The sequence below is a fragment of the Rhinatrema bivittatum genome, chromosome 2, assembly GCF_901001135.1.
Source record: "Rhinatrema bivittatum chromosome 2, aRhiBiv1.1, whole genome shotgun sequence".
Taxonomy (NCBI): domain Eukaryota; kingdom Metazoa; phylum Chordata; class Amphibia; order Gymnophiona; family Rhinatrematidae; genus Rhinatrema; species Rhinatrema bivittatum.
In genome coordinates, this window is record NC_042616.1 from 176,745,465 (window position 1) to 176,769,644 (window position 24,180).

A 24,180-nucleotide genomic window follows, 5' to 3' on the forward strand; every position below is an offset into this window, starting at 1 on the left:
CGCCTTAGCAACAGGTCGTCACCTCGGAGTGCTAGTTGCTGTGTTCCTTCGCTTCCTGATCCAGTTCCTGACCTTGCTCCTTCCTTCGTACTCCAGTTCCTGAGCTCCTCTTCGGCTTGATCTCCTGGTACAGACCTGTGGCTTGCTCCTCTTCTTCGCTTGTCTGCTGCCTGTCTTGACCCCTGGCCTGGTTTCCTCGTCTCTGCCCGCCTGCTGCCTGCCCCGGATTCTCGGATTGGACTCTCGTTCTGCTTCTCTGCTGCCTACCCAGACCCAGACTCCTGACCTCGTCTTCATCTCTCTGCTTCTGCTTCGCCGAGGCAACCCGCACCTAAGTCCTGCCGGCCCCGGTACCCAAGGTCTCAACCTGCGGGGAATGAGGGCTGGTATAGGTGAAGCTCCAACTGGGTTGACCTCACCTTCACCACCTACCAGCGACGGGAACCACTGAGGGCCTTCCCTCTGTGGTGGCGCTAACTCCCGTTCCGGCTCAAGGGTCCACAACCATAACAATTTCCTTAAAGGAAGTTGATTCTAAAGTGGCTGGTTTGAAATCAATTTCTTCTATGTTAGATCCCTGTCCTTTCCAACTTTTAAAAATTTGAAAGATGTTACTTTTGATATAATAAAAACGATGATAAATAGATCTGTGAGAGAGGGTGAAGTTCCAGAGATCTGGAAACAGGCCACCGTAAGGCCTATTAAAAAGGATGTTAATTTACCATCTTGTGAGTTGGCAAATTACTGCCCAATATCAAACTTACCCACCATAGCTAAGGTTTTAGAGAAAGCTGTGTTGGAGCAACTGGAATATTATGTGCACGATAGATTTTCGACATTTGTCAATATGGTTTCTGGAGAAATCACTCTATGGAATACTTATTGCTCTGTCTTATTGGACACGTTGTTGGGATGTTTTGATCGGGGCACCTGGGGTATCCTGATTCAGTTAGACTTATCAGCAGCATTCGACACCGTTCGCCATGAGATTTTATTAGAAAGCCTATGTGCTCATAACATAGGTGGTACGGTGTTGAACTGGTTTCGTTCATATCTGACTAATAGCAAAGTATTCAGATGGGTCAAGCATACTCTGCATGTCATAAGATTCGATGGGGTGTGCCACAAGGTTATTGTCGGTGCTTTTTAATATTTATTTAGCTCCGATTGGAGCTCTTCTTTTTTCATTGAATGTCAAATATTTTATATAGGCCAATATCATCCAATTTTGTTTGCCATGTGGTGTAAGTGGTGATGTTCCAGAGGCTCAATTGCAAGACATAGTAAGTTGCAAGCATGGTTAACAGAACATTGCTTATTTTTAAAAATGCAAAAAACTAAAATTTTGTGGGTAGGTAAAGATTTTGATATAAAGAACCAGGGAAAGGTGTGGATTTCTAAATACCTAACCATTCCAGACCATACTGAGGTACAAAGGTTTGGGAGTGCTTTTGGAATCTCATTTATCTGAGGCCTCAAGTTTCACATATTATGAAAACAGCTTTTTATAAACTTAAAATGGTGCATCTGTTGAAAAATGTTCCATCTTTGCTTTTTTTTCCATATGGTTGTGCAAGCCTTGGTTTTAAGTCATCTTGATTATGTGGTGTCCTGTAGTTGTCAGAAAATGCAGCAGCTTGAGTATTGACAAGGTTATCTAGGAAAGAACATGTAACCTCAGTATTGAAGAACCTGAATTGGCTCCCAGTTAAATGGAGAGTCATTTTAGATTGGTGACTATTGTTTTTAGGCTATTGAAGAATTCCTCTCCTTGCGTATTAAGGCAGTATATTGACCTATATACCCCTGCGAGAGCTCTGAGGTTAGAGAGTATTAATTTTTTGGCCATTCCCCTAGTTAAAAAATGTAGTGGGGCCAAAATGAGGGCAAGAGCGTTTCCTGAGCAGCAGTTGCTGAATGGAATAAGTTGTCAGTTGCACTTCAGTGGGAACAGGATTTAAGGGTGTTCAGAAAGACTTTGAAGATGTTGTTTGTTGAGGTATTTGATGAGGCAGCTTGATGCAAATTTTATGATTTTGCAAATATATATTTCATGTTTTAAATGTTTCTTTTATATGTTTATTTATTTTATGCTGTATGTAATGTTTGTATTGTATTGCATTGTGGATGTTCAGTTGTAAGTCATGCTGAACGTATTCTTTGGAAGTAGCAGAATATAAGTAATTTTAAATAAATAAATAAATAATTGACAATTGTGAAAATATGCAAGTAAGTTCTAAAATAGCAAATTGTGCATAAGTGTTGGCCCCATCTGGGAATGCCTCTAGACTGCCCCTTTTTATGTACAAATAAGTGAACAAAAGTGAAAATATGCCCATTATTTTTTACTTTTATAAAATATGTGATTGACAGTTCTTGTGATCTTGGGTAAGTCACTTCACCCTCCATTGCCTTGCGTACAAACTTTGAGGTAAATTTTAAAAGCCCAGCTTGCATCAAAATTGGGAGATGCTCACGCCCAACAGATTTTAGAAGCTGCCTACATGCGCACACGTCTTCCGATACCCAAATCTCTCACTCCAGTTCAAAAAGGGGCGTGGTTTGGGCAGAGCATGGGCGTTTTGGGGCAGGGCCAAGAGATGTGCACACAAATACGTAACGCCTGGAGGTCCAGTGCTGCATAACTTTACTTCTGTTATGGAGGAGGTGTAGGTTAGTCACCCCTGAGGGGTTTAAAGGGTCTGGGGGTAACGGGGTGTGGGGGGGGGGGAAGTGCAGACTATTAAATCAGGTGGGTTTGGAGGACTTAGCTCTACCTTGGGAAAACCGATGGATGAACTGGTGAAACTGGTCATGGTGTGGACGTGCGCCGGTTATAAAATTCCCCTACTAGCGCGACTCATTCCCAGATGTGTTTGGCTGTGCTCACCCAGATTCAGAATAGGGCGTATACATACATGCTCTCAAGCTATTTTTATAACATACATGCATATGTGCACATATATTATAAAATTGCCACATCCATTGGACGCATGCTGATGCAAATGCATCAATGTATGCCTGCGCCCCCTTTTGAAAGTTACCATCCCTGATTGTAAGCCCTCTGAGGGTCAGAGAAATTACCTACAATACCTGATAGGGATGTGCATTCGTTTGCGATGAAATAGGAAATATCGTCTATATTTCCTATTTTGTCGCGTTTGGGGAGGCCCTGAAACGATAGGAAAACCCATGAAATTTTGTGTGGTTTTCTTATTGTTTTTTTGGAGGGGGAGAAAGGGCACATAAAAAAAACAAAAGAAAACCCAAACTCACCCCAACCCTTCAGATTTAATTAATTACAATCCCCCACCCTCCCGACCCCCCCGAAAACTTGCCTAAAGTGCCTGGTGATCCAGTGGGGGTCCCGGGAGCGATCTCCCCATCTTGGACTGTCGGCTGCCACTAATCAACATGGCGCCGATGGCCCTTTGCCCTTACCATGTGACAGGGGCTATTGGTGCCATTGGCTGGTCCCTGTCACATGGTAGGAGCAATGGATGGCCCGCACCATTTTTTAAGATGGCACTGGCCGTCCATTTTGTTTACTGGCAGCTAATGGCCCGAAAGCGGGAGATTGCTTCTGGGACCCCCTCTGGACCACTAGGGAATTTAGGCAAGTTTTGGGGAGGGTCGGAAGGGTGAGGGATTGTAATTAATTAAATCTGAAGGGTTGGGGTGTTTTGGGGGGTTTTTTTCGGTTTGGGACAGCCGAAACAAAATCGACCCAAACCGCGGGAAATTAAATTTCCCATGGCGGGCCGATAACGAAGGCCGAACCAAAAGGTTCAGCCGAATCACATCTCTAATACCTGAGTGTAATCCACTTTGAAGTGGCTGAAAGTCAGAATATAAATCAAATAAATAAATATGGAATACGCAAGTAGATGCAACTTATGCACGTATATGCTAATTTTTACGTGTGCAACATTTTGAAATTTTAGCCCCAAGAGTTTTGTTATCTCTATTCAGAACAAAAGCCAGTCTTTTTTTGTTGCAAGAGTGTTAGGAAAGACGACTTTATTAAGGACTCTGGATTACTGCATAATGGGAGGTTAGAAATGGGTGGATAATTTTGAAAGGAAGAATGTTATACAGATCAGGTCAGTATTGTACTTCTTCAAAATGTTCTTTTGGTCATGAATTGCTTCCTAGTTACATGCACTGTGTCCTGAAATGTTTTTCCAGTAATTATATAAATACCAATCAACTACATTGTTTAAAAAAGTTAGATCTGTTTTTGTGGCTTTTAGAAATTTTTGTGTATCATAAATCTAATTTATAAATGCAGACGAACAAAATATTTTTAGAAGGTGTCAATATGTTTGAATGAAGAGAAAAAAAAGTCATTTTATAATTACTTTCAGATGCTTCATATTTTTCTTTGCCTAACAGGAAACCACAATGTCTGACAAGAGCGATCTGAAAGCTGAACTGGAGCGCAAAAAACAACGCTTAGCTCAAATAAGAGAGGAGAAGAAAAGGAAGGAAGAGGAAAGGAAAAAGAAAGAGGTAAATTTATATGCAATTAAAATCACAACTTAGGGAATTTCATTTCTTCTGTTGTTCCTCTCTGTAGTTAGCTATTATGTGGCTTTGTGGATTATCTCCATATTTAAAATAAAATATATTAATTCTCAAAGTGTGTCGGAGAAATTAACATTTTAATGCAAGTTCAATTTATTAGCATAGTTTGTGAATGTAGAAAATTAAAGAGAAAAAGCAAACCCTGAATGAGGGGGCATACATGTTTTGATTAAAAGTGATAAATGAAAAAATATATTTATTGACATTGTTTACAGGACTGACATTGTTTACTGACTGATTTTTAGGTGCTTACATCATAAATATAGATGGGTCAAAAATGATTATCCAGTATCAAAAGTATAAGCCACATCTATACTGCATAAAGTTTCCTGTAGAAGAGGTTTACAGGATCAGGATAATGATCCTATCAACCACTTCTGTGAAAAATCCATGCAGTATCGGTGTGGCTTAGAATTTTGATACTGGATTATAATTTTTAAGCCATCTATATTTATGATGTAAGTGTGTAAAAATCAGTTAGTAAACAATGTTAATCCTGTAAATGATGTCAGTATATATATTTTTTAGTTAGCACTTTTGACCAAAACACATATGCCCCCCACCGAGGGTTTGCTTTATATCTTTAATTTTCTACAGTCACAAACTATGCTAATAAATTGAATAATTATTCTCATATTCTACAGAAGTGGTTCATAGGATGGAGATCCTATAAACTACTTCTATGGAATCATTATCTTGTACCTATAACCCACTTCTGCTGGAAAATCCATGCAGAATAGGTGAGATTTAAAATTTTGATATTGGATTATAATTTTTTACCCATCTATACCTATCATGTTAGTGGCTAAAAAAAAAAGAAATCTTAATTCCTAATGCTTTTTTACTGTGCAGTAATATTGTGTTTAAAATACTGATTTATATTTCAGTTTTTGACCCATGTGATTACCCAGATGATCCATACGGGAGAAACAAAAAAAATAAAAAATTACAACATAACATAATCATTCAAATAAATTTAAAATAATTAAATTAGCATCATATTATAACACATACAATGTAACCTAATTCAAAATATACAGTTACACAGATCATGCTAACTAGATAATGAAGAGATTTCAGATGTAGCACTGTCTTGGACAGCCAATATGATGATCCTGATGCTCTACAAAGTGATTTATGTCTGCGTGGCTACTTAAAGTATGGAAGAACATGCAACCAGTAAAAGGATTTTAACAGCTACCCAGAGTACATTTTTGAGTGGTTCTTGTCTTGATAGTTCAGGAAATGCATTGAGATCCTTTAACACTAATAAAAAAACATGAAGGCCAATATTCAGTGCCAATTGTCTAAGATCTGGTGCCCTATATACTGCATTAACACTAGTATCTTGATATTCTGAAAATATGACATTGTGAAATCTTTATTCACTTTAATACTGGACTTTGGTGGTTTACCTTTATGAAGTCTGCAATTTGACTCCTGTATTTTTGTGTGATTAAGTATGGACTTAATCAGATAAATGGTGATGTCTCAAAATCCCAACCCTGAGTTTGCTAGATAACTTTTTATCCAACTAATTTTGGGGCAAGATGGAGGCATTCTGAGGTGGAGTCAGATATCCAGCTAAGGGTTAGATTCATCAAACTATCACATGCAATAGGGGTGTGTCTTATGGTAATAGCCTATTGATCACAATGTGCATTATCTTAGCACAGTTATTATAAGAGTGAGAGAGAGAGTGTTGTGGAGCGCTAGGAGAGCGATCCCACTTCCTGAGAGATGTGTGTCCTTGGGCCACGGCTCGACCCCAGAGGATCTCTGAAGAGGTGCTGCGGGAGGCGTGGCATGCCCGAGCATGGGCTGGATGGGAGCAAGACTGGAAGACAGGCCCTCCTCCGGACCTGCACGCTTCGGAAGACCCAACAACGCAATGTTGGTCTTGTGAATAGTCCTCCGACCGTTCCCAGCCCTTTCGGACCTGCCGCAGGGTACGGCACGAAGCGGCAGGCCGGATGGAGGCCAGGGCAGCGAAGACTGGAACATGGATACAGACGAGACTCAGGAACGACGTAGACTCAGGCATAGATGTGGACTCAGGAACGAGGTGCAGGATGCATAGAGGTGGACTCAGGAGCAGACGTGGACTCAGGACGAGGTACTGGATGCACAGAGGTGGATTCAGGAACGAGGGCTGAAGGAAGACATGGGCACTGTCCCTCAGGGCGCCCTACTCAGACCACCCGTGGGACTGAGTCACGGACCACCCTGTCCCAAGCGCGCCCTATACAGCCCTGGAAGGCTGGTCGCAGACCACGCTGAGAGCGGGAGAGCACAGGGAAGAAGCAGGTTGCTGCACTCCTGGCAGCTCAAGGCAAGGTTTGCTGCACTCCTGGCAGCTCAAGGTAGATACGCTGCACTCCTGGCAGCTCAAGGCAGATTAAAGCATCAGGGTCAGGAACAAGGATTAAGACAGACCTCAGGGCTGGAACAAGGACATCTGGAACAGCAGGTAACATCAGGACTGGAACACGGATACTGGAACAGGAGACACACCTCAGGGCAGGAACATGGACATCTGAAACAGCAGGTAACATCAGGACTGGAACATAGGTACTGGATCAAGAGACAGACCTTGGGACTGGAACGGCAGGCAGACATCAGGACTGGACGAGGAGCTCCGACAGAGAACAAGAAACATAGGACCTTGCAGAAGTGCTGTAACACGGACAACTTCCTGGAGCGAAGGTTCTCAGGAGTGACCAACTCCTTGCGAAGGCAAAGACAGACTGAACGCTGAGCCCTTTAGTAGAGCTGAGGTGGACAACGCCCAGGGAGGGGTCAGCAGGGGGCCACATCTGGCTGGCCCTTGAAGAGGAGCAGAGAGGCACGCGCCCGCGCCCTAGGAAGCTGGAGAGAAGAGCTGGAAGCTGGTGGCGTCCTCAGCCACGTGGAGGGCCCAAGGAAGCCGCGGAGCAGCCCTGGACTGGAGCTGGGTGAAGGCAGGTCGCTGGAGCAGCTCCCAGCTGCAAGGACTGAAGCAGGAAGCAGGAAGCAGGAGAAGGGCTGACTGCAAGTACGGCTCCATGCCGTGAATACAGCCCCAGGAGGAGCGGTAAGACTGCAGGCAGAGGAGAGAGCTGTAGCAGGCTGCAGGCACTGGCAGGGACAGCTTCCCTGCCAGGCAAGGACCCGGGCTGAAGCAGGCACTGGGAGGGACAGCCTACCTGCTGGCTGAAGGTCCTGGGATCGCAGCAGCATGTCGGGGGAAGGCAGAAACAGGAGCAGAGGAGCCGGCCGCATGGCAACAGCTGCGGGGACGGCCCCAGCTGATTCAGGGAAAGAGAAGCAGCAGCGTCAGCAGCCCAACTGGCAGCGAGAAGGTAAGAGCCTGCCCGCGCTCCTCGCGGGCAGGATCGCAACAGAGAGAGAGAGAGAGAGAGAGAGAGAGAGAGAGAGAGAGAGAGAGAGACTATTTATGAGGTCCATATAGTAGTTAGCTATTTATGCTACTATAGAAGGCCCACCTAGTAACTCGAGGTGAGGTTTAGGTAGTAGTGTAGGGGTGAGGGGCCACTTTTACATGCAGAGTGAGACGTACGAACAGAACAGTACAATCTTGTAAAGATTTGATGTCCTTTGGAGTGAGGAAACTCGGACAACGATGAGATTTGTACAATGTTCTCTCAATCTAGCTTGATGTTACCTCACTCCGAAGGACATCATATCTTCACAAGACTGTACTGTTCTGTTCGTACATCTCACTCTGCATGTAAAAGTGGCCCCTAACCCCTACACTACTATGTAAACCTCACCTTGAGTTACTAGGTGGTCCTCCTATAGTAGTATAAATAGCTGTTTGCTATGTGCCACCCCCAGAGGCTCTCTCTCTTTCTCTTCCCTTTTCTCTCCCTACATCTCAGGCCCTTCCCTCTCCCCTTCTCCCACATCTCAGGCCCTTCCCCAGCCTAAAAATGCCCAAAACGGAATTTGCGAAAAAAAATCGCAATTTGTGTTATGGGCATTTTGCATGACATTGTACAGCTTAATGCTAATGAAAAAGGTATAGTTATATTTGGCATTAAAACTGTGCGATATCATGAATTATGAATTTGCAAAGCCAGCCCACTTTTACAAAATATCCGCCCCCGACTGCCCCATTACCTCCCCTTTTAAAAATTTGCATTGCACCATGCGTTATGGTGCTTTTCGCATGCGAAAACGCTTTAACACATTCAAAAACACCATAACGCGAGTTGATAAATGACCCTGTAAATTAGCTGGATAAATGCCAAATTTTCAGTGTTATCTGGATAACAATGCCAGGTAACTTTAGGAAAGTTGAAGAGCAGCCCTAAAGTTATAAAGAAAAACTGATCAGCTAACTGTGATATCTGGCCATTGTCTAGATATAGACTTCTATGGCTTTTATTCCTCTTCTTTGTCTGTAGAAGAAATGCATAGTGAGTCAGGGCCAAAGTGTGTTTTTTATGTAAGGGACTTTTTATGTAAGAGATTAAAGGAATGTACCATTAATCTGGGGAGGTTCAATAGGAAGCAATCGAGAGAGGTTTATTTTATTTATTTATTTATTTATTTATTTATTTATTTATAACTTTTATATACCGAGGTTCAATTAACAGGATTAATTATCACTTCGGTTTACATTACAACTTGGAAAAAACAACAGTGACAAAGTCTTGTCTTACATTTAACAAGGTAGAAAAAAACCTGGATAACATAACTTGGGTGAAAAGCAGGTAACATGGTAACTTGGGTGAAAGCAGGTAGAGGAACAATGGGTAATCATGGCTTGGGCGAAAGCCGGGAACTTAAATTGTGGAGGACTCTGAGAACCTCATAAGGGAGAGGTAACCCTCTCCCTTATGAGGTAAGGTATTTATTTGTTTTTTTGTATACCGATATTCAGCAAAAGTCATCACATCGGTTCACATATAATAAAAGTAAGAGAAAATACAATGTGAAAAGTAGAAGCAGAAGTATTTATTTATTTATTTATTTATTTATTTATTTAGAGACTTTTTTTTATACCGAAGTATAGCAAATGCATTTATATTATACAAATAAGGGAGAAAATTAAAGAAGACAGAAGAGAGAGAAAGAATGAGAGATACTAAGTTGAATTTAGAAGATAATTCTTTTTAAGATGTTGAAAAAGCTTTTAGAAAAAGCCATGCTTTTAGTTCTTTCTTAAAAGTTTGTGAGGAAGATTCAAGTCTTAGTTCAATTGGAAGGGTTTGGGTTTTGCTCACCCATGTGGGAACATGCAGATGGTGTGTCTTAGATGTTTATCATCCCAATGCTTCTGCTAACCTTGTGCATTTTTAGTTAGACTTTCAGGCAACCAGGAGCCTTGCTGCTTTTTGCTCTGTACTTGTTCCTCATATATGGGATTTGGTGTAAGGCACTTTCCCCATTTAGGAGCCAGCCTCTGCTGAGTTGTCTCTCCAGCCTGTAAGATTGTTTTGGACTCTTCTAAGCTGATTTTTTAGCACTACCTGTGAGAGCCTTCGTACTCCTTCTCAGTGGATTGGGGCGTCTGCTCTGTACGGTTAGATCCTGTGTAAGGGAAGATTCTGGCAGCCTTTGGCCTCTCCTCCAGAAGATAAAGACTGTCTGGTGACCCAGTGCAGAAGAAGTATATTTTTGCATTAACTGTCTTTTTGAACTATCTCATCTATTTGGAGGCACAGAGGTTTTATTCCAATATGCTTGTTTCTTGCTTGATTTTTTTCCCCTTTTGGGTTCATTGAATATTTTTTTCACTTGGAACTGATAACCCATGGGAGTCAGTATACCAAATCTTTGGATGAGGGAAGTCTTTCCTCCAGAAAGATACAGAGGTGTTATAAGTGCCACCCAGTAAAGTGCATTATGAGGAGAAACAAAAAAGAGACAACATAAAGGTAACAAGAACTTTGATGCTATTGAGGAAATCTTACATGAAGGGGTAAAAAGTGCACACGCACTGACTAAGGAGTTAACAGAATCAAGAAAGAGAGTGAGGTACCCTTCTGGTGTTGTCTGAAGAGTTAAAGGTTATCTAAAGGATTTCCTGGAAGATATTACATCTGGGACTAATTTCTGATTAAATTTGAGACTGTATGCATTCTAACCACTTTCAGTGAGAAGGATTAAAAATTAAATTAGGAAGTAAGGGAGGATTGAACTAACTTGAAGCTACATAATCTGAGGAAATTGAGTAAGTGGGAGAAGAAGAAATCTCATTGTAAATAAGGAGTTCTTCCAAACAGGGTAATTTTAAAAGGAATGCGCGTGCGCCCATAAGCAGAGAGACACTGCAATTTTAAATTGTGCTCACAAGTATGCACGTATCATTTAAATGATCCATTCCGGATGTATTTCGGCTAGGGCTTTAGTGGCTTTTACGCACATATGTGATGGATTTTAAAACATGCTCGCATGAGGAAAAAACTAGTTTTTCAAAGTAGCCCACCAGTTTGCCCAGTTCATATCGAGGTCTTCAAGACCCCTCTGTTCTTCATCTTGCAAGCCCCCCCACTTGACCCCCAACCCTCATGCTGTTCTAAATGTGTTGCGTTGGAGGTGGATTCTTGGACTGAGGTGGGGTTGACGCAATCCGTAGGCAAGGACCTACGAGTCCCCACCATCAGCAGGTAGAGTGGGCTGAAGCGAGAGGCCACTGAATACCAGCCCATGTTCCCCTCGGGTTGAGCCTTTAGGTGCCAGGGCCGGCAGGACTTAGGCAGGCCTCAAGGTCAGATATAGGTAGTAGATGGTTCAGCCCAGAGACAACAGCCAGCAGATGGCGTAGCACTATCCCGGACAGAATATGGAACAGAAACTCAAGTACCAAGGAACCTGGAGAGACTGAGGGTGCTTGAGCAGAGGAAGGCCGGAGCCTTAATAGTCCATGCCAGAGGATAGGGACAGAGGCGTCACTGTCAAGCTGGAATTGAAGTTGGCAGCAATTGGAAGGTGTGGCAAGCAACGTGGAACTCTGGACTCAAGAAAGTCTGAATCGTAATTGTTCATAGAAATGGTCAAGGCATGGAGAAGGCAGGCATGGTCAGGGGAAGCAATGGTCAAGGCACGGAAAAGGCAGGCGTGTTCAGGCGAAGGAATGGTCAAGGCACGGAGAAGGTAGGCATGGTCAGGTGAGGCAATGGTTGAGGTACGGAGAAGGCAGGCATGGTCAGGCGAACAGAGGTCAGGCTTGGAGAAAGCAGGCAAAGTCAGGTGTAACAGAGCTCAGGCTTGGAGAAGGCAGGCGAGGTCAGGCGTAGCAGAGGTCAGGCTTGGAGAAGGAAGGTGAAGTCAGGCGTAGCAGAGGTCAAACCAGGAAGTCAATCAGCACACGGAGACTAGACGAACACAGGAACAAGAACCAGGAACAGAAGAGGCAGGAACACGAATAGGACTCACGAAGAAGCAACGAATACTCGGAAACTGGAAACAGGAGACCAAGGAGATCTATTGCAAAGACAAAGTTTCACTGCAAGGCCTGGATATATATGTGATGCAGGACGTGACGTCAGCATCCGGGTCCACGGCCAGGTTCCCACCGCGGGCCCTTTAAAAGGATCAAGGTGACACGTGCGCGTGCCTAGGGAGGGGCGTGGTGCCGCTGGAGGCGTCTCTCCACGGCCCACGCAGAGAGACCTGATGGATGGAGGCATCCCGGATGGAGGTCCCGGGACGCGAAATGAGGCTGGAGGCGCTGGTGGATGTCTGAGGTTGGGGCTAGTGGCCCACCGCCACCAGTGACGAAGAGCTGGGTCCTGCAGGCTGCGCAGAGAAGTGAGAGGGCCACACCGCGGGGTTGCCGTGGGCAGCGAGTGTAAAAAATGCCCTAAAACTCGAGATCTCCAGACTTGCTCCTCATCAGGGCCAGAAGTAAAGTTACATGGATAACAAGCTGACACATGCCATGGTCAGCTTTTTTAAAATGAGGACTTATGCCCCTCGCCCTGGAATACCCATGCCCCACTTTTTTTCTTCCCCCTTCTTGACGCTTGCACGGGTATGTACACACATACTTTGTGGCTTCTTAAAATGCACATTGCTCATGTGAGGCCCACATATGCATGTAGGCCATTTTTGCACGAGCAACACTTTAAAAATCTACCCAAAAGTGATTTAGAGACTTTGCTAGAAGATGTAAAGTTACAAGTTTATTCTACCTATCCACTGCCTTATTTATTGTTGCTAATCAATCAAGTAAGAGAAATGTAAATATTATTCAATCATCTGATCAAACTATCAGTAAAGAGGTTGGAAACCACCATTCTTCTCCTGTGTGTTTATTGGATTCTAAGACAGTGTAACTTGGCAGTGCTGTGAGCCAAAGGACAGAGACAGGGCTTGAATGCAAAGAAGCAGCGTATAACAGCTATTGTTCATCCCCACCAATGGGAGCTTGGCCTGAGAGACTAAAGCTATCCGTGGAGCAAGGGAGAGGTATTATAGAAACTCTGGAGGTCTCTTTATAAGCAGAAAGGATCCATCCTTTATTTTTCTATGTGCCCCTGGGTGCCAAGTAAAGGATCCGTCCCGCCCGGGGTTTACATTTATAATGTTGTTGTTTCATATTAAATTCATTTAGAATTGTAATTCTTTTTCCACTGTTTTTTTTTTTTTTTAAATGCCCCAGATGAAATCTAAGTGGGAGAATAATTTGTTATGAACTGTTAAAATTCTGATTGAACCTCATGATGCATTTACTAAGTATTGTAGGACTACTGTTGGACAGGTTATGATGCTTGAGTTTTCTCCGCCATGTTTTTTACTCATTGCTGTTATTTAACCTCTTTCTCACAAGTACTTTTGTTTGAAGAATCATAAACAATGAATTTATTTTCTACATAAAAAATTACATTAAGGATAAGTTCTGCAGGGAAAAAAAGACCCAAGCATGAGAAAACAAGAAATTCAATGTTAAAGATTAATGTTATTGCATACCTGTACACCAAAACCAACTTCTCTTCCTCCCTCGAGTCCCGCTTATGTAACTTTCCCAAGAAAAAACTGTTCCTATACTGAGCAAGATTGCCTAGCCGTTCCATGCAACCTGGCCCGTAACACAACCTTTCAGGCTTGCATCTTGCCATCCTAAAATATTTATGATTTATGGTCACAATACATCTCTTCTTAGTGTGAGGCTGGGATTCAAACATTTTCTATAGGCGCAAACTGTAAATTTGATCTGTGAAAGGTTTTGTTTTAATGAATTTGCTTTCTTGTTTACGATGTAACTGCTGGGTGATATAATTGTTTATGTAGAGTGGTATTTATCTCTTTCATATGCTTTATATTTATAAAAATATCAGCTTTATAAATTACAAGAAATACCTGGTAGATAACAGAAATACAAATAGCTCATCAATTTCATCACACCAAAAGGAAACAAAAGAACACATATACAAGTAATTAAGACAATGGGTAATGTATTAGTTGACAAATCATATCTTCATTAGTCCTCCAAAGTCACAAGGGGAAGGAGAGAAAAAGTCAGGGAGAACATTATATGAAAATTAAAAAAGGCTTAACATGAACTTAAAGTCTGGATATAAACTAATAATCACATAGCATACATTGACATCCCCTCTGACAAGTAGGCAAGCTCCGGAGACTTTCTTAGCATCAAGAAAAAATCCTAACTGATCTGAGACAAAAAAAAAAAAGCCATCTTGAACCTTAGGATAATTAACTACACATTTAATGGATGTTGTAAACAAAACGTAGAACGAAGAGCACATGTTTATTAACGCATAGCAAGAAACATTTTTCTTCCTTCTTGTGTTCTTTTAGTAACATCACTAAAAAATTGAATGTTTTTGTCCCATAAACAAACCATGAGATGTTTGAAAATACGAATCATATTCGTATCTTGTTCAAAAAGTAGTGGAGACCAGCAAAATAGCCCTATCGCATTCTTTTTGCCCTGAACCTTCCAGCTGGGAAGTCAAATAATTCGTACCAGATAGAACTGAAGGTTTTATCTGAACATCCACCAGGGAGCCTCCTTGTTTCATTTTGCAAGATAGACAGACTTCTGATGAAACATTCAAAACCTCTACAAGATATATTTTAAAAATCTCATGAGGTAATATACCTGAACCTTAGGAAAATTCATAAGTTCTAAATGTAAGGGGTGAGTATAGTTCGCCATCTGCTTCATCCTTCGATGCAACAATACTTTAACCTGGATTAAGGCAGATCTCATAGCATGAACCTCTTTTTCCAAAGCATCCAGTCTTCCTTTAAATTCCTTAGCATTCTGAGCCAAGGAAACAATATCAGAGGAAAGTTAAAAACAAACTTGTGAGGTTCCTGCCCTTTGTGTACTTATGGACTTTGGGTGGGGCCCAACACCAGGCACTGACACCCAGGCTGGGAAAAACTCAGGAGTCAAGACTTTCACTCTTACAGGCAGAGGTCTGGTTATTGAAATCAGCAAGTAACAAAAACTGGAGCGGAACTGGATCTGGAGCTTGGCTGTAGGCCAGGAATTGTAATTAGCAGGCAGGTTACAAGGCTGGAACAGGTACTAGAAGCAGGTCGAAAGTGCAGGTCAGGAACCAGCGTCAAGGAACAGCTCTCAAGCAATAGCAGGAAGGAACTGAAAGACTAAAACTGCATGACTGGTGTGACAGATTGGAACCAAAGTTTTGACACAAAAGGTCTTGGAGAGTCAGGATTCAGCGTGCAGGACATTCGATAATAAGATGGCAAGGCAGTTTTTGGGTTGCTGTGAACAACTTCCTGTTGCGCCCCTTCGGTCACAGGCGACTGTGACCTTTGTTGCTTACCTCCTTTCTTCCTACAGCACTGAGTCTAGGAAGGATGGCCGCCTCCGCTTCCATATGCCAAACCCCATGGCGTAGCCGGGATGGCGTGGGCGCTCCCGGCAGCCATCTTGTATCCAGGGTAACCTAGGGCAAGTGCGTGTGCGCGCGCCCCCTTCTTGTACGCGTCATGGCGGGAACCTCGGAGGCGTCCCCACCACATGACATCATCCGCTTACTATACTTAAGCTCAGCTGACCATCTAAGCTACGAGTTAGCAAGGATTCCTGTCCTGCTCAATTCCGCCATTCTGGGACTTGTCTCACTGTTCCTGTCTGGGTGATCTCAGTACCCGCTCCTCAGGGGCCTTGTTACTAGGGGTGTGCATTCGTTTTGAACTTAAATGTAAAACGCAACTTTTTTTTTTTTTTAACTTAAAAAAGTGATGAGGCGAAAACGATCGGATTTCCAACTTATTCAACATAGCTATGTTGAATACGTTGGAAATCGCGATTGTTGATCTAAATAAAAATTTAAACCCCTCACCCTCCTTAATCCCCCCCCCCAAGACTTACCAAAACTCCCCAAGGTGGCCAAAAGTTCCGTGAGGGTCCGGGAGCGGACGCGCGGGGAATCACGTGACGTCCACGTCACTCCGACGTGAAGCCGACGTCACGTGGTCCATCGTGGTTCCGCTCCCGGACCCCTCGTTGGACCCAAACGGCACTTTTGGCCAGCTTGGGGGGGCCTCCTGACCCCCCCCAAGCTGGCCAAAAGTGCCTTTTGGGACCAACGAGGGTCCGGGAGCGGACCCGAGGGGAATCACGTGACGCCGCGTCACTCCGACGTGACGCCGACCTCACGTGCTCCTTGCAAAGGAGTTCAGAAATGGCGTCCTGACCCCGCTGGACCACCAGGGAGTTTTGGTAAGTCTTGGGGGGGGGTGGGGATTAAGGCGGGTGAGGGGTTTAAATTTTTATTTGCACATATGGACATAGACTCAACTTATGGAATTCTCCATATGTCCATATTGACCGCAAATGATCCCCCCTTTCGACTTATGGACTTATGAACTTAAACTTTTGGTCTGCACATCCCTACTTGTTACACCTAGGGCTATCCGCTCCTCGGAGAGCCATCTTACCTGTCTCACCTTCCTTTTAGTGAGCTTCATCACTGTTCCTCGGACGACCCTCCAGTGCTCCTGTTCCGGGTCTCCTCGCTGTCTACTCTACTACTTCTCTAAAGCTGAGTGAATACTGGACCTACTTCTCCTTCATCGTGTGGATTCTCGGGTTACCTCTCTGTGGATCAGTACCGGATCCATAATGTCTTGTGCGACCATTACCATCGCCATCCGGCCTACCCCGCGCTGCGGACCACTACCGGAGATCGCCAACACAAGGCTTCATCAAGAGAAGGTACTCCCTGGGTTACCCCATGCTGCGGGCCACTACCAGATCTGCATTATCTTGTGCAACCACCAGCTTCAGTCTCCGGCCTACCCCACCCTACAGATCACTACTGGAGATCATCATCACAAGTCTCATCTTGATGAAGTATCTCATGGATTACCCAGCCCTGTGGACTTCTACCGGAGAAATCTGCTTGCAGGCTATTTACATGGACTGAGTTTATTAACCTGCTCCTCAGGTTATTCTTGCTGCATAATAAAGCTACTGCCTCTGTTGTCAATCACTGCTGAGATCCCGCCTGTCATGGTGAGTCCTCACAGGGCTCCTCCCTGTGGCTGGAGTCATCTGTTCCACGACCCAAAGGCCCACTGCCTAACTTTACACACAGAATGTAACAGATTGCTAATTCCATGCACCTGGCTCAGCTCTCAGCCTTACTGGCCATTCCTGCCCTTGCCCAACGGATTACAGAACAACACTTGATACCCTGGCTACTGCCTTTAAACAGCTGAATTCCAGACTGAGTGACTCTACTACTTCTAAGAACATAAGAACATAAGAAATTGCCATGCTGGGTCAGACCAAGGGTCCATCAAGCCCAGCATCCTGTTTACAACAGAGGCCAAACCAGGCCACAAGAACCTGGCAATTGCCAAACACTAAGAAGATCCCATGCTACTGGTGCAATTAATAGCAGTGGCTATTCCCTAAGTAAACTTGATTAATAGCCGTTAATTGACTTCTCCAAATACTTCTCCAAACCTTTTTTGAACCCAGCTACACTAACTTCACTAACCACATCCTCTGGCAACAAATTCCAGAGCTTTATTGTGCGCTGAGTGAAAAAGAATTTTCTCCGATTAGTCTTAAATGTGCTATTTGCTAACTTCATGGAATGCCCCCTAGTCCTTCTATTATTCAAAAGTGTAAATAACCAATTCACATCTACTCGTTCAAGACCTCTCATGATCTTAAAGACCTCTATCATATCCCCCCTCAGCCGCCTCTTCTCCAAGCTGAACAGCCCTAACCTCTTCAGCCTTTCCTCATAGGGGAGCTGTTCCATCCCCGCTCCTCGGGGGCCTTGTTTCACCTAGGACTATCCGCTCCTCAGAGAGCCATCTTACCTGTCTCATCTTCCTTTTAGCTACTGCCTCTGTTGTCAATCATTGCTAAGATCCCGCCTGTCGCGGTGAGTCCTCACAGGGCTCCTCCCTGTGGGTGGAGTTATCTCTTCCACAACCCAAGGGCCCACTGCCTAACTTTACACACAGAACGTAACACTTCCTGTTCCTTTGCAACCCGTTTTGATTGAGCCCCAGCCAATCCCTGATACCTAAAGGTGTGGCCTTGGGGCTACCTGAAGCAGTCTTTCTCTGCTGCTTTCCCTTGCTTCATATCCCCAGCTAGTCTGGGGGTTAAGACTCCTGTCCTAAACCCTGGGACAGGTTTCAGTTATTGACTTATCTGGCTAAAACACATCCACTGCAAGGGGCAGGAAATTGAAAACCTTGGGTTTGTCTACATAAGTCATGAAGTTATCCAGCCAAAACTTCTGAATGCTGACCTCATTGTTTTTGTCTGAAAAACACATAAGATGCAGCTTATGTATCTCCGTACAAAGGTTACCAAACCAACATCCAACTCATTTTAACTTAAATCTGCAGACATTTCGTGCTTTCTTTAGCTAAATGCATATTTGAGTTATTTGAATTTTCTGAAGAGCATTAGGGGACTTGGTAAGTGTTGGAGATAGTTTCATTTTCAGTGATCCTCAAGTTACGCAATGTTTCTTTTTCTGATGGGAACTATGCAAAAGCCTATTTACTCATAACTGGGACCATCAAAATGTGTGCAGGCTTGAAAGAGGGAACATGTACATTTAATCTGTAGGCATTTAAACTGTTTATTTCATCTATACAGGCCGAGCTGCAGCAAAATAAAGAGCCTATCCAAGAGGATTCTGATTTAGACCGCAAGCGAAGGGAGACAGAAGCATTACTGCAGAGCATCGGCATTTCACCAGAGCCTCCTCTAGGTATTTGAATATTAATTTCCTAAATACTTTCATACAATATTGTGACCATGACAGCATGCAGGATTAATTATAGGCCATGCTTTTCCTGTTTACTATCAAAATATTTGTCTCCGATCCAGGACCGAAGATGAATACTTGTAAAAATTAAATCTTCACAGTACTCCCACTTCAGATATTAGATCTATATATGGCATAACATATTAGAGATTGTGAAATCATAATAGTTAAAATATGGTGCACTCAAAGACAAGAGACTTAAGGCTTGAATTCTTTAAACATTTGAGACATGTGTGCAGATTTCAAGAATGTACTACCTGGCATGAGCTATTTTTCATAGAAAATGGGTAGTTAATATTTTTAGCTGTTTTCAAAGGTGATTAATTTTAACAAAGTGTTATGACCGTTAGAGATGTGAATCGGAACCGGAATCGGTTCGGATTCCGGTTCCGATTCACATGTGGGGTTTTTTCCATCGGGCCCGATCGCGTTTTGTTTATCGGCTGCGCCCCAGCCGATAAACAAAAAACCCACCCCGACCCTTTAAAAGTAACCCCTTAGCTTCCCCCACCCTCCCGACCCCCCAAAAACTTTTTACTTGTACCTGGTGGTCCAGTGGGGGTTCTGGGAGTGATCTCCCGCTCCGGGCCGTCCTCCCGCTCCCGGGCCGTCGGCTGTCACTAATTAAAATGGCGCCAATGGCCCTTTGCCTTTACCATGCGACAGGGTATCTGTGCCATTGGCCGGATCCTGTCACATGGTAGGAGCACTGGATTGCCGGCGTCATCTTGTGCTCCTACCATGTGACAGGGGCTGACCAATGGCACCGGTAGCCCCTGTGACATAGTCAGGGCAAAGGCTATCGGCGCCATTTTGATTACTAGCAGCCGATGGCCCGAGTGCAGGAGATCGCTCCTGGACCCCCGCTGGACCACCAGGGGCTTTTGGCAAGTCTTGGGGGACTCTCCTGACCCCCACAAGACTTGCCAAAAGTCCAGCAGGGGTCCGGGAGCGACCTCCTGCACTCAGACCGTCGGCTGCCAGTATTCAAAATGGCGCCGATAGCCTTTGCCCTTACTATGTCACAGGGGCTACCGGTGCCATTGGTCAGCCCCTGTCACATGGTAGGAGCACAAGATGGTGCTGGCCATCCAGTGCTCCTACCATGTGACAAGATCCGGCCAATGGCACGGATACCCTGTCGCATGGTAAGGGCAAAGGGCCATCGGCGCCATTTTGATTAGTGACAGCCAACGGCCCGGGAGCGGGAGGACGGCCCAGGAGCGGGAGATCGCGGGAGATCACTCCCAGGACCCCCATTGGACCAGCAGGTACCTGTAAAAAGGTTTTGGGGGGGTCGGGAGGGTGGGGGAAGCTAAGGGGTTACTTTTAAATGGTCGGGGTGGGTTTAGGGGTTATTTTTGTGTGCCATTTTTCCCGCCCTCCCCCAAAACGATAAGGGAACCCCCACGATCAATATCGTGGGGTTTTCCTATCGTTTTGGGGGAGCCCCCGATTTCTGACGATTTTGAAAATATCGACGATATTTTCAATCGTCCGAAGCCCGATTCACATCCCTAATGACCATCGGTCGCAGATGGCTGCGACTGGTGCAACTCACTTCATGTACTGCTCTGCTCTCCTCTCCGGGCCTACTCATGGCTGAGGCTAGCCGCAACTACTGCATTCCTCTGGGTTCCCAGGACTTCTCACGGCATCCGGGATGCCGCCACCACCCACGCCAACTCCAGGTCTTCCTAGGCACACGCCACCAGCCTCTCCTTTGAAGACCCAAGGGCGGGAACCTCAGGGGCGTCCCTGGCTGATGATGTTGCCAGGCCGGGATTCTTAAGCACCGTCTTCACCCCTTGCTAGCTGACTTGGCAACAAGCTCGTTCGCTACTGATACCTGCTCCTGGCTCCTTGGACCCTTGGTTCCTGTATCGGCTCTTCCGACTCCTGGACTCTGCTCGGGTACCTGCTCCTCGGGGGCCCTGCTGCGCTCCTGTGTGAGACTTGTCTCCTGGCTTCCCCCGATCCTCGGGCTAGCCCTGCGCCTCGTAGAGCTCCTGTCTACTGGCCTCCCTGCTCCTCAGGGTCACCCCTTGGAACCACCTCCTGCTTGGAGTCTGGACCTGCGCCTCCCCACTCCTCGGGGCCGCACATACGTTTTTCAAACAGAGACTGTACCTGCACTTCCCCGCTTCTCAGGGAAGCACCTTTGTTCTACAACAGAGACTGTACCTGTGCTTCCCACTCCTCGGGTAGCGCTCTGTTCTATACAGAGACTGTGCCTGCGCTCCCCGCTCTGTTCTGTGACTCTACTCGGCACTCCCGCTCCTCGGGGTAGTACCTCGTTTTCTGCCAGAGATTCCATTGTGCACAGCCCTGCTCCTCGGGGTTGATTTCGTCATTACTGCAGAGATTCACCCGGGCTTCCCCGCTCCGTGGGTTAGCCTACCTCACCACACCAGAGCTTCTCTTGCTGCGCAGCCCCGCCCCTCAGGTCACTCTCCGCTACAGACCTCCAGAAGCTCCTGCCTTGCGCTCCCCGCTCCTCTGGGCCTGCCCAGCACTCTCTCTCTCTCTCTCTCTCTCTCTCTCAGAGGACCCTGCTTTGGTACGTGTGTCTTTAGTACAGCAAGTATACTGTGGGTTCTCCCTGAACTCTGTCTCACACCCCGCTCCTCGGGATCCCCCACAGTACTCCCTTTACTGCACCTACAATCACGTGGTTGTGATGCAGGATACTCCATTCCTCTACACTACTGAATCTCCTACCACAGCTTACCTCGCTATCCGATGATTCAGACCTGTGGGGCTCCTCCCCACAGATGGTAACAACCCTCACCTCGGGCCAAGGACCCACGAATCCTAACACAAAGTTGATCAAAGGTTTCATGGAAGATGAGATTTACAAACCATGATGCAGAAAAGCCCTGTCTATGAGAGTTAGAAATAATTGCAGGAAGTGTATCCTATAGCACATAGGAGGTAGCTACCATAATGTATATGTGAGAGAAAACATATGTGTGTGGGAGAGAGAGAGCGAGCATGTGTGTATGTGTGTGTGAGAGCGACAGAATGTGTATATGTGAGAGTGAGTGAGAAAATGCGTGTGTGTGTGTGTTAGAATGCATGTGCATGTGTGAGAGAGAGAGAGCGAGCAAGTGTGTGCTCATCAACCCCACTTCCTCTCTGCCTCCTAATCCATGACAATTTTAGGGCATCTGGAAATCAAAAGTTCCCAGGTATGGATAACTTGGAATTTTTTAAAAATCCTTATTAGTTTTAATTGTGTTTTATTTGATATGTCTGTTTTGAAATATTGTATTGATGTTTGGAAAATTATGTGGGTTTTTAATTATTGAATGTTTTTCTATTTATTAGTTTTGAAGTATTCTTTTTATTGGTATAGTTTTACAAATGTTATTGTTTTATGAAGAATAGCAATGCTTCTGTTTTTCCATTGTTGCAATGCAAATAGAATTTGGTTTGTTGTGATTTCTATTTCAATTTTTGTCTGTACATTTCTATTTATACTTTATGGTCTCATATTCGTTATTTGAGGGTCTATCTGTGTTTTGCATGGCTGAAGTGAGGTATTCCAATAGTATGTAATTTCGATGTATAGCAGCTTGGCTTGTTCTGTTTTCCTATTAGGGGTTGTATTACTGTTTTAGACCTGGTGTAATATTTGCAATTTTAACTTTCATAAATAGAGTTGTTGCTGTTTGAGTGCTGGCAGTTAATGTTTTGATATAAAAAGTTTATTGCATTGTAATTCTGTTTTCTCCTGGCTCTCTGAGGGCCATGCCCATGCCCAAGACTCATTACAGTAGGCCTAATACCATATGGGTTCCAAGTATCTCTTGCTTTTTTGCAAAGTTTTCTGGTTGGTACCACAGCAGTGCATGTAAATATAATATACACATTGTAAGTGGTATTTTTACCTCAGAAGTCTGTGTTTTGAATGTCCTTTTTCATGTAAAATCTGTTATTATAAATGCATAATTTTTAATTGTATTTGAAGAAGTCTGATGGGGAGTGGATACAAGGCTGTACGTTTTTTCTAGAATGCTTAATATCTTTGCACTTGTCTTGGGCATTGCTGTACAAACATTTAACAGAGTCTCCCAATTTGTGGTGTCATGTGTTGTGTAATGGGTGAGTGCACAGTTTTTCACTTTACCATAGGCGCTGAATTGCCTGGCTAGGACTCTGTTTGAAAGAGAAGGTGGCTCTTTGTCCTAATACCTAAGGGCAGGTAGGAGGTTAAATTTGTTGCTGACCATGCATGAATCTGATCCAGGGGGGTTGGAGGACCTATCCCTTAACTGGGCAAACTGGTAAAACTGGGAATAGCATCAGCACGTGACCCTTTTCAAATCCTCTTATTTATGTGGTAAAAGTGGAATTTGCATGCCCACTTAAAATTTGATGCACATGGGCACATGGCCAGGCTATTTTAGAACATGCACAGATATACATGCACAAGTTAAAAAATAGCCATATCCCTGGGTGTGGGCTGACACACGCGAGCCTGTGCACTAGTTTGAAAGTTACTGTCCCTCTCTTTATATGGTAGTAAGGAGCAATTAACACAGAACCCCACATGGGGGAGCTGTTCACCAACTGGTGCTCCCTTTTCGCAGCCGCCGCCGACCCGACCTCGTCCCGCGGCCCCACGCAACCGGCTCGACGCTTTCGGCGGGGTGACCCATCGGGGTCCGAGCCCGACCACGCCGCGATCCGCCTCCGGCCTACCTCCTGCACCCGGCCCGAGACGCCCCGAGGACGGCCCCCGGCGAACATCACTTCCGGTCCTGGAGGACCCTTTAAAGTAAGCTGCAGGGGCTCTGGTGCTCCCTTTTCGCAGCCGCCGCCGACCCGACCTCGTCCCGCGGCCCCACGCAACCGGCTCGACGCTTTCGGCGGGGTGACCCATCGGGGTCCGAGCCCGACCACGCCGCGATCCGCCTCCGGCCTACCTCCTGCACCCGGCCCGAGACGCCCCGAGGACGGCCCCCGGCGAACATCACTTCCGGTCCTGGAAGACCCTCTCTATATCAAGAACTTTTGTTGTCTGGCGTCTCGCGCCAGCGTCTCGCGCCAAAGGAGCGCACCTAAGGGGCTGGCCCCTTAGTGCGCCCCTTTGTGCTCTCCTTTGTGCTCGCAGTGACTTACAACCGTTATATTCATGACTTTGTCTCTCTAATGTTCACATTATAGTCTGCATAGCCTCTCCCTGTGTCCCAATACCGTCTCCCACGTAACACCTGTGCACTCTCTCAGTGTTTGACATTACCTCGAAGCATCCTTCTGTACCCCCCCCCCCCCATCATGGAATCCTACCCCATCCCGCGCATCCATACCTCCCCTAGACCATATGTCC

At 45.1% G+C, this 24,180-nt stretch overlaps 1 protein-coding gene across 1 annotated transcript in view; it reads left to right on the plus strand.

Moving 5' to 3' along the window:
* DYNC1I1 (dynein cytoplasmic 1 intermediate chain 1) overlaps positions 1-24,180 on the plus strand; it is a 693,069-nt gene that overhangs the window by 20,165 nt on the left and 648,724 nt on the right. Inside the window, exons 2-3 of the mRNA XM_029588927.1 lie at positions 4,396-4,512; positions 18,674-18,788. Coding sequence (XP_029444787.1) covers positions 4,396-4,512; positions 18,674-18,788 — 232 coding nt within the window. The remainder of the gene's footprint in view (positions 1-4,395; positions 4,513-18,673; positions 18,789-24,180) is intronic.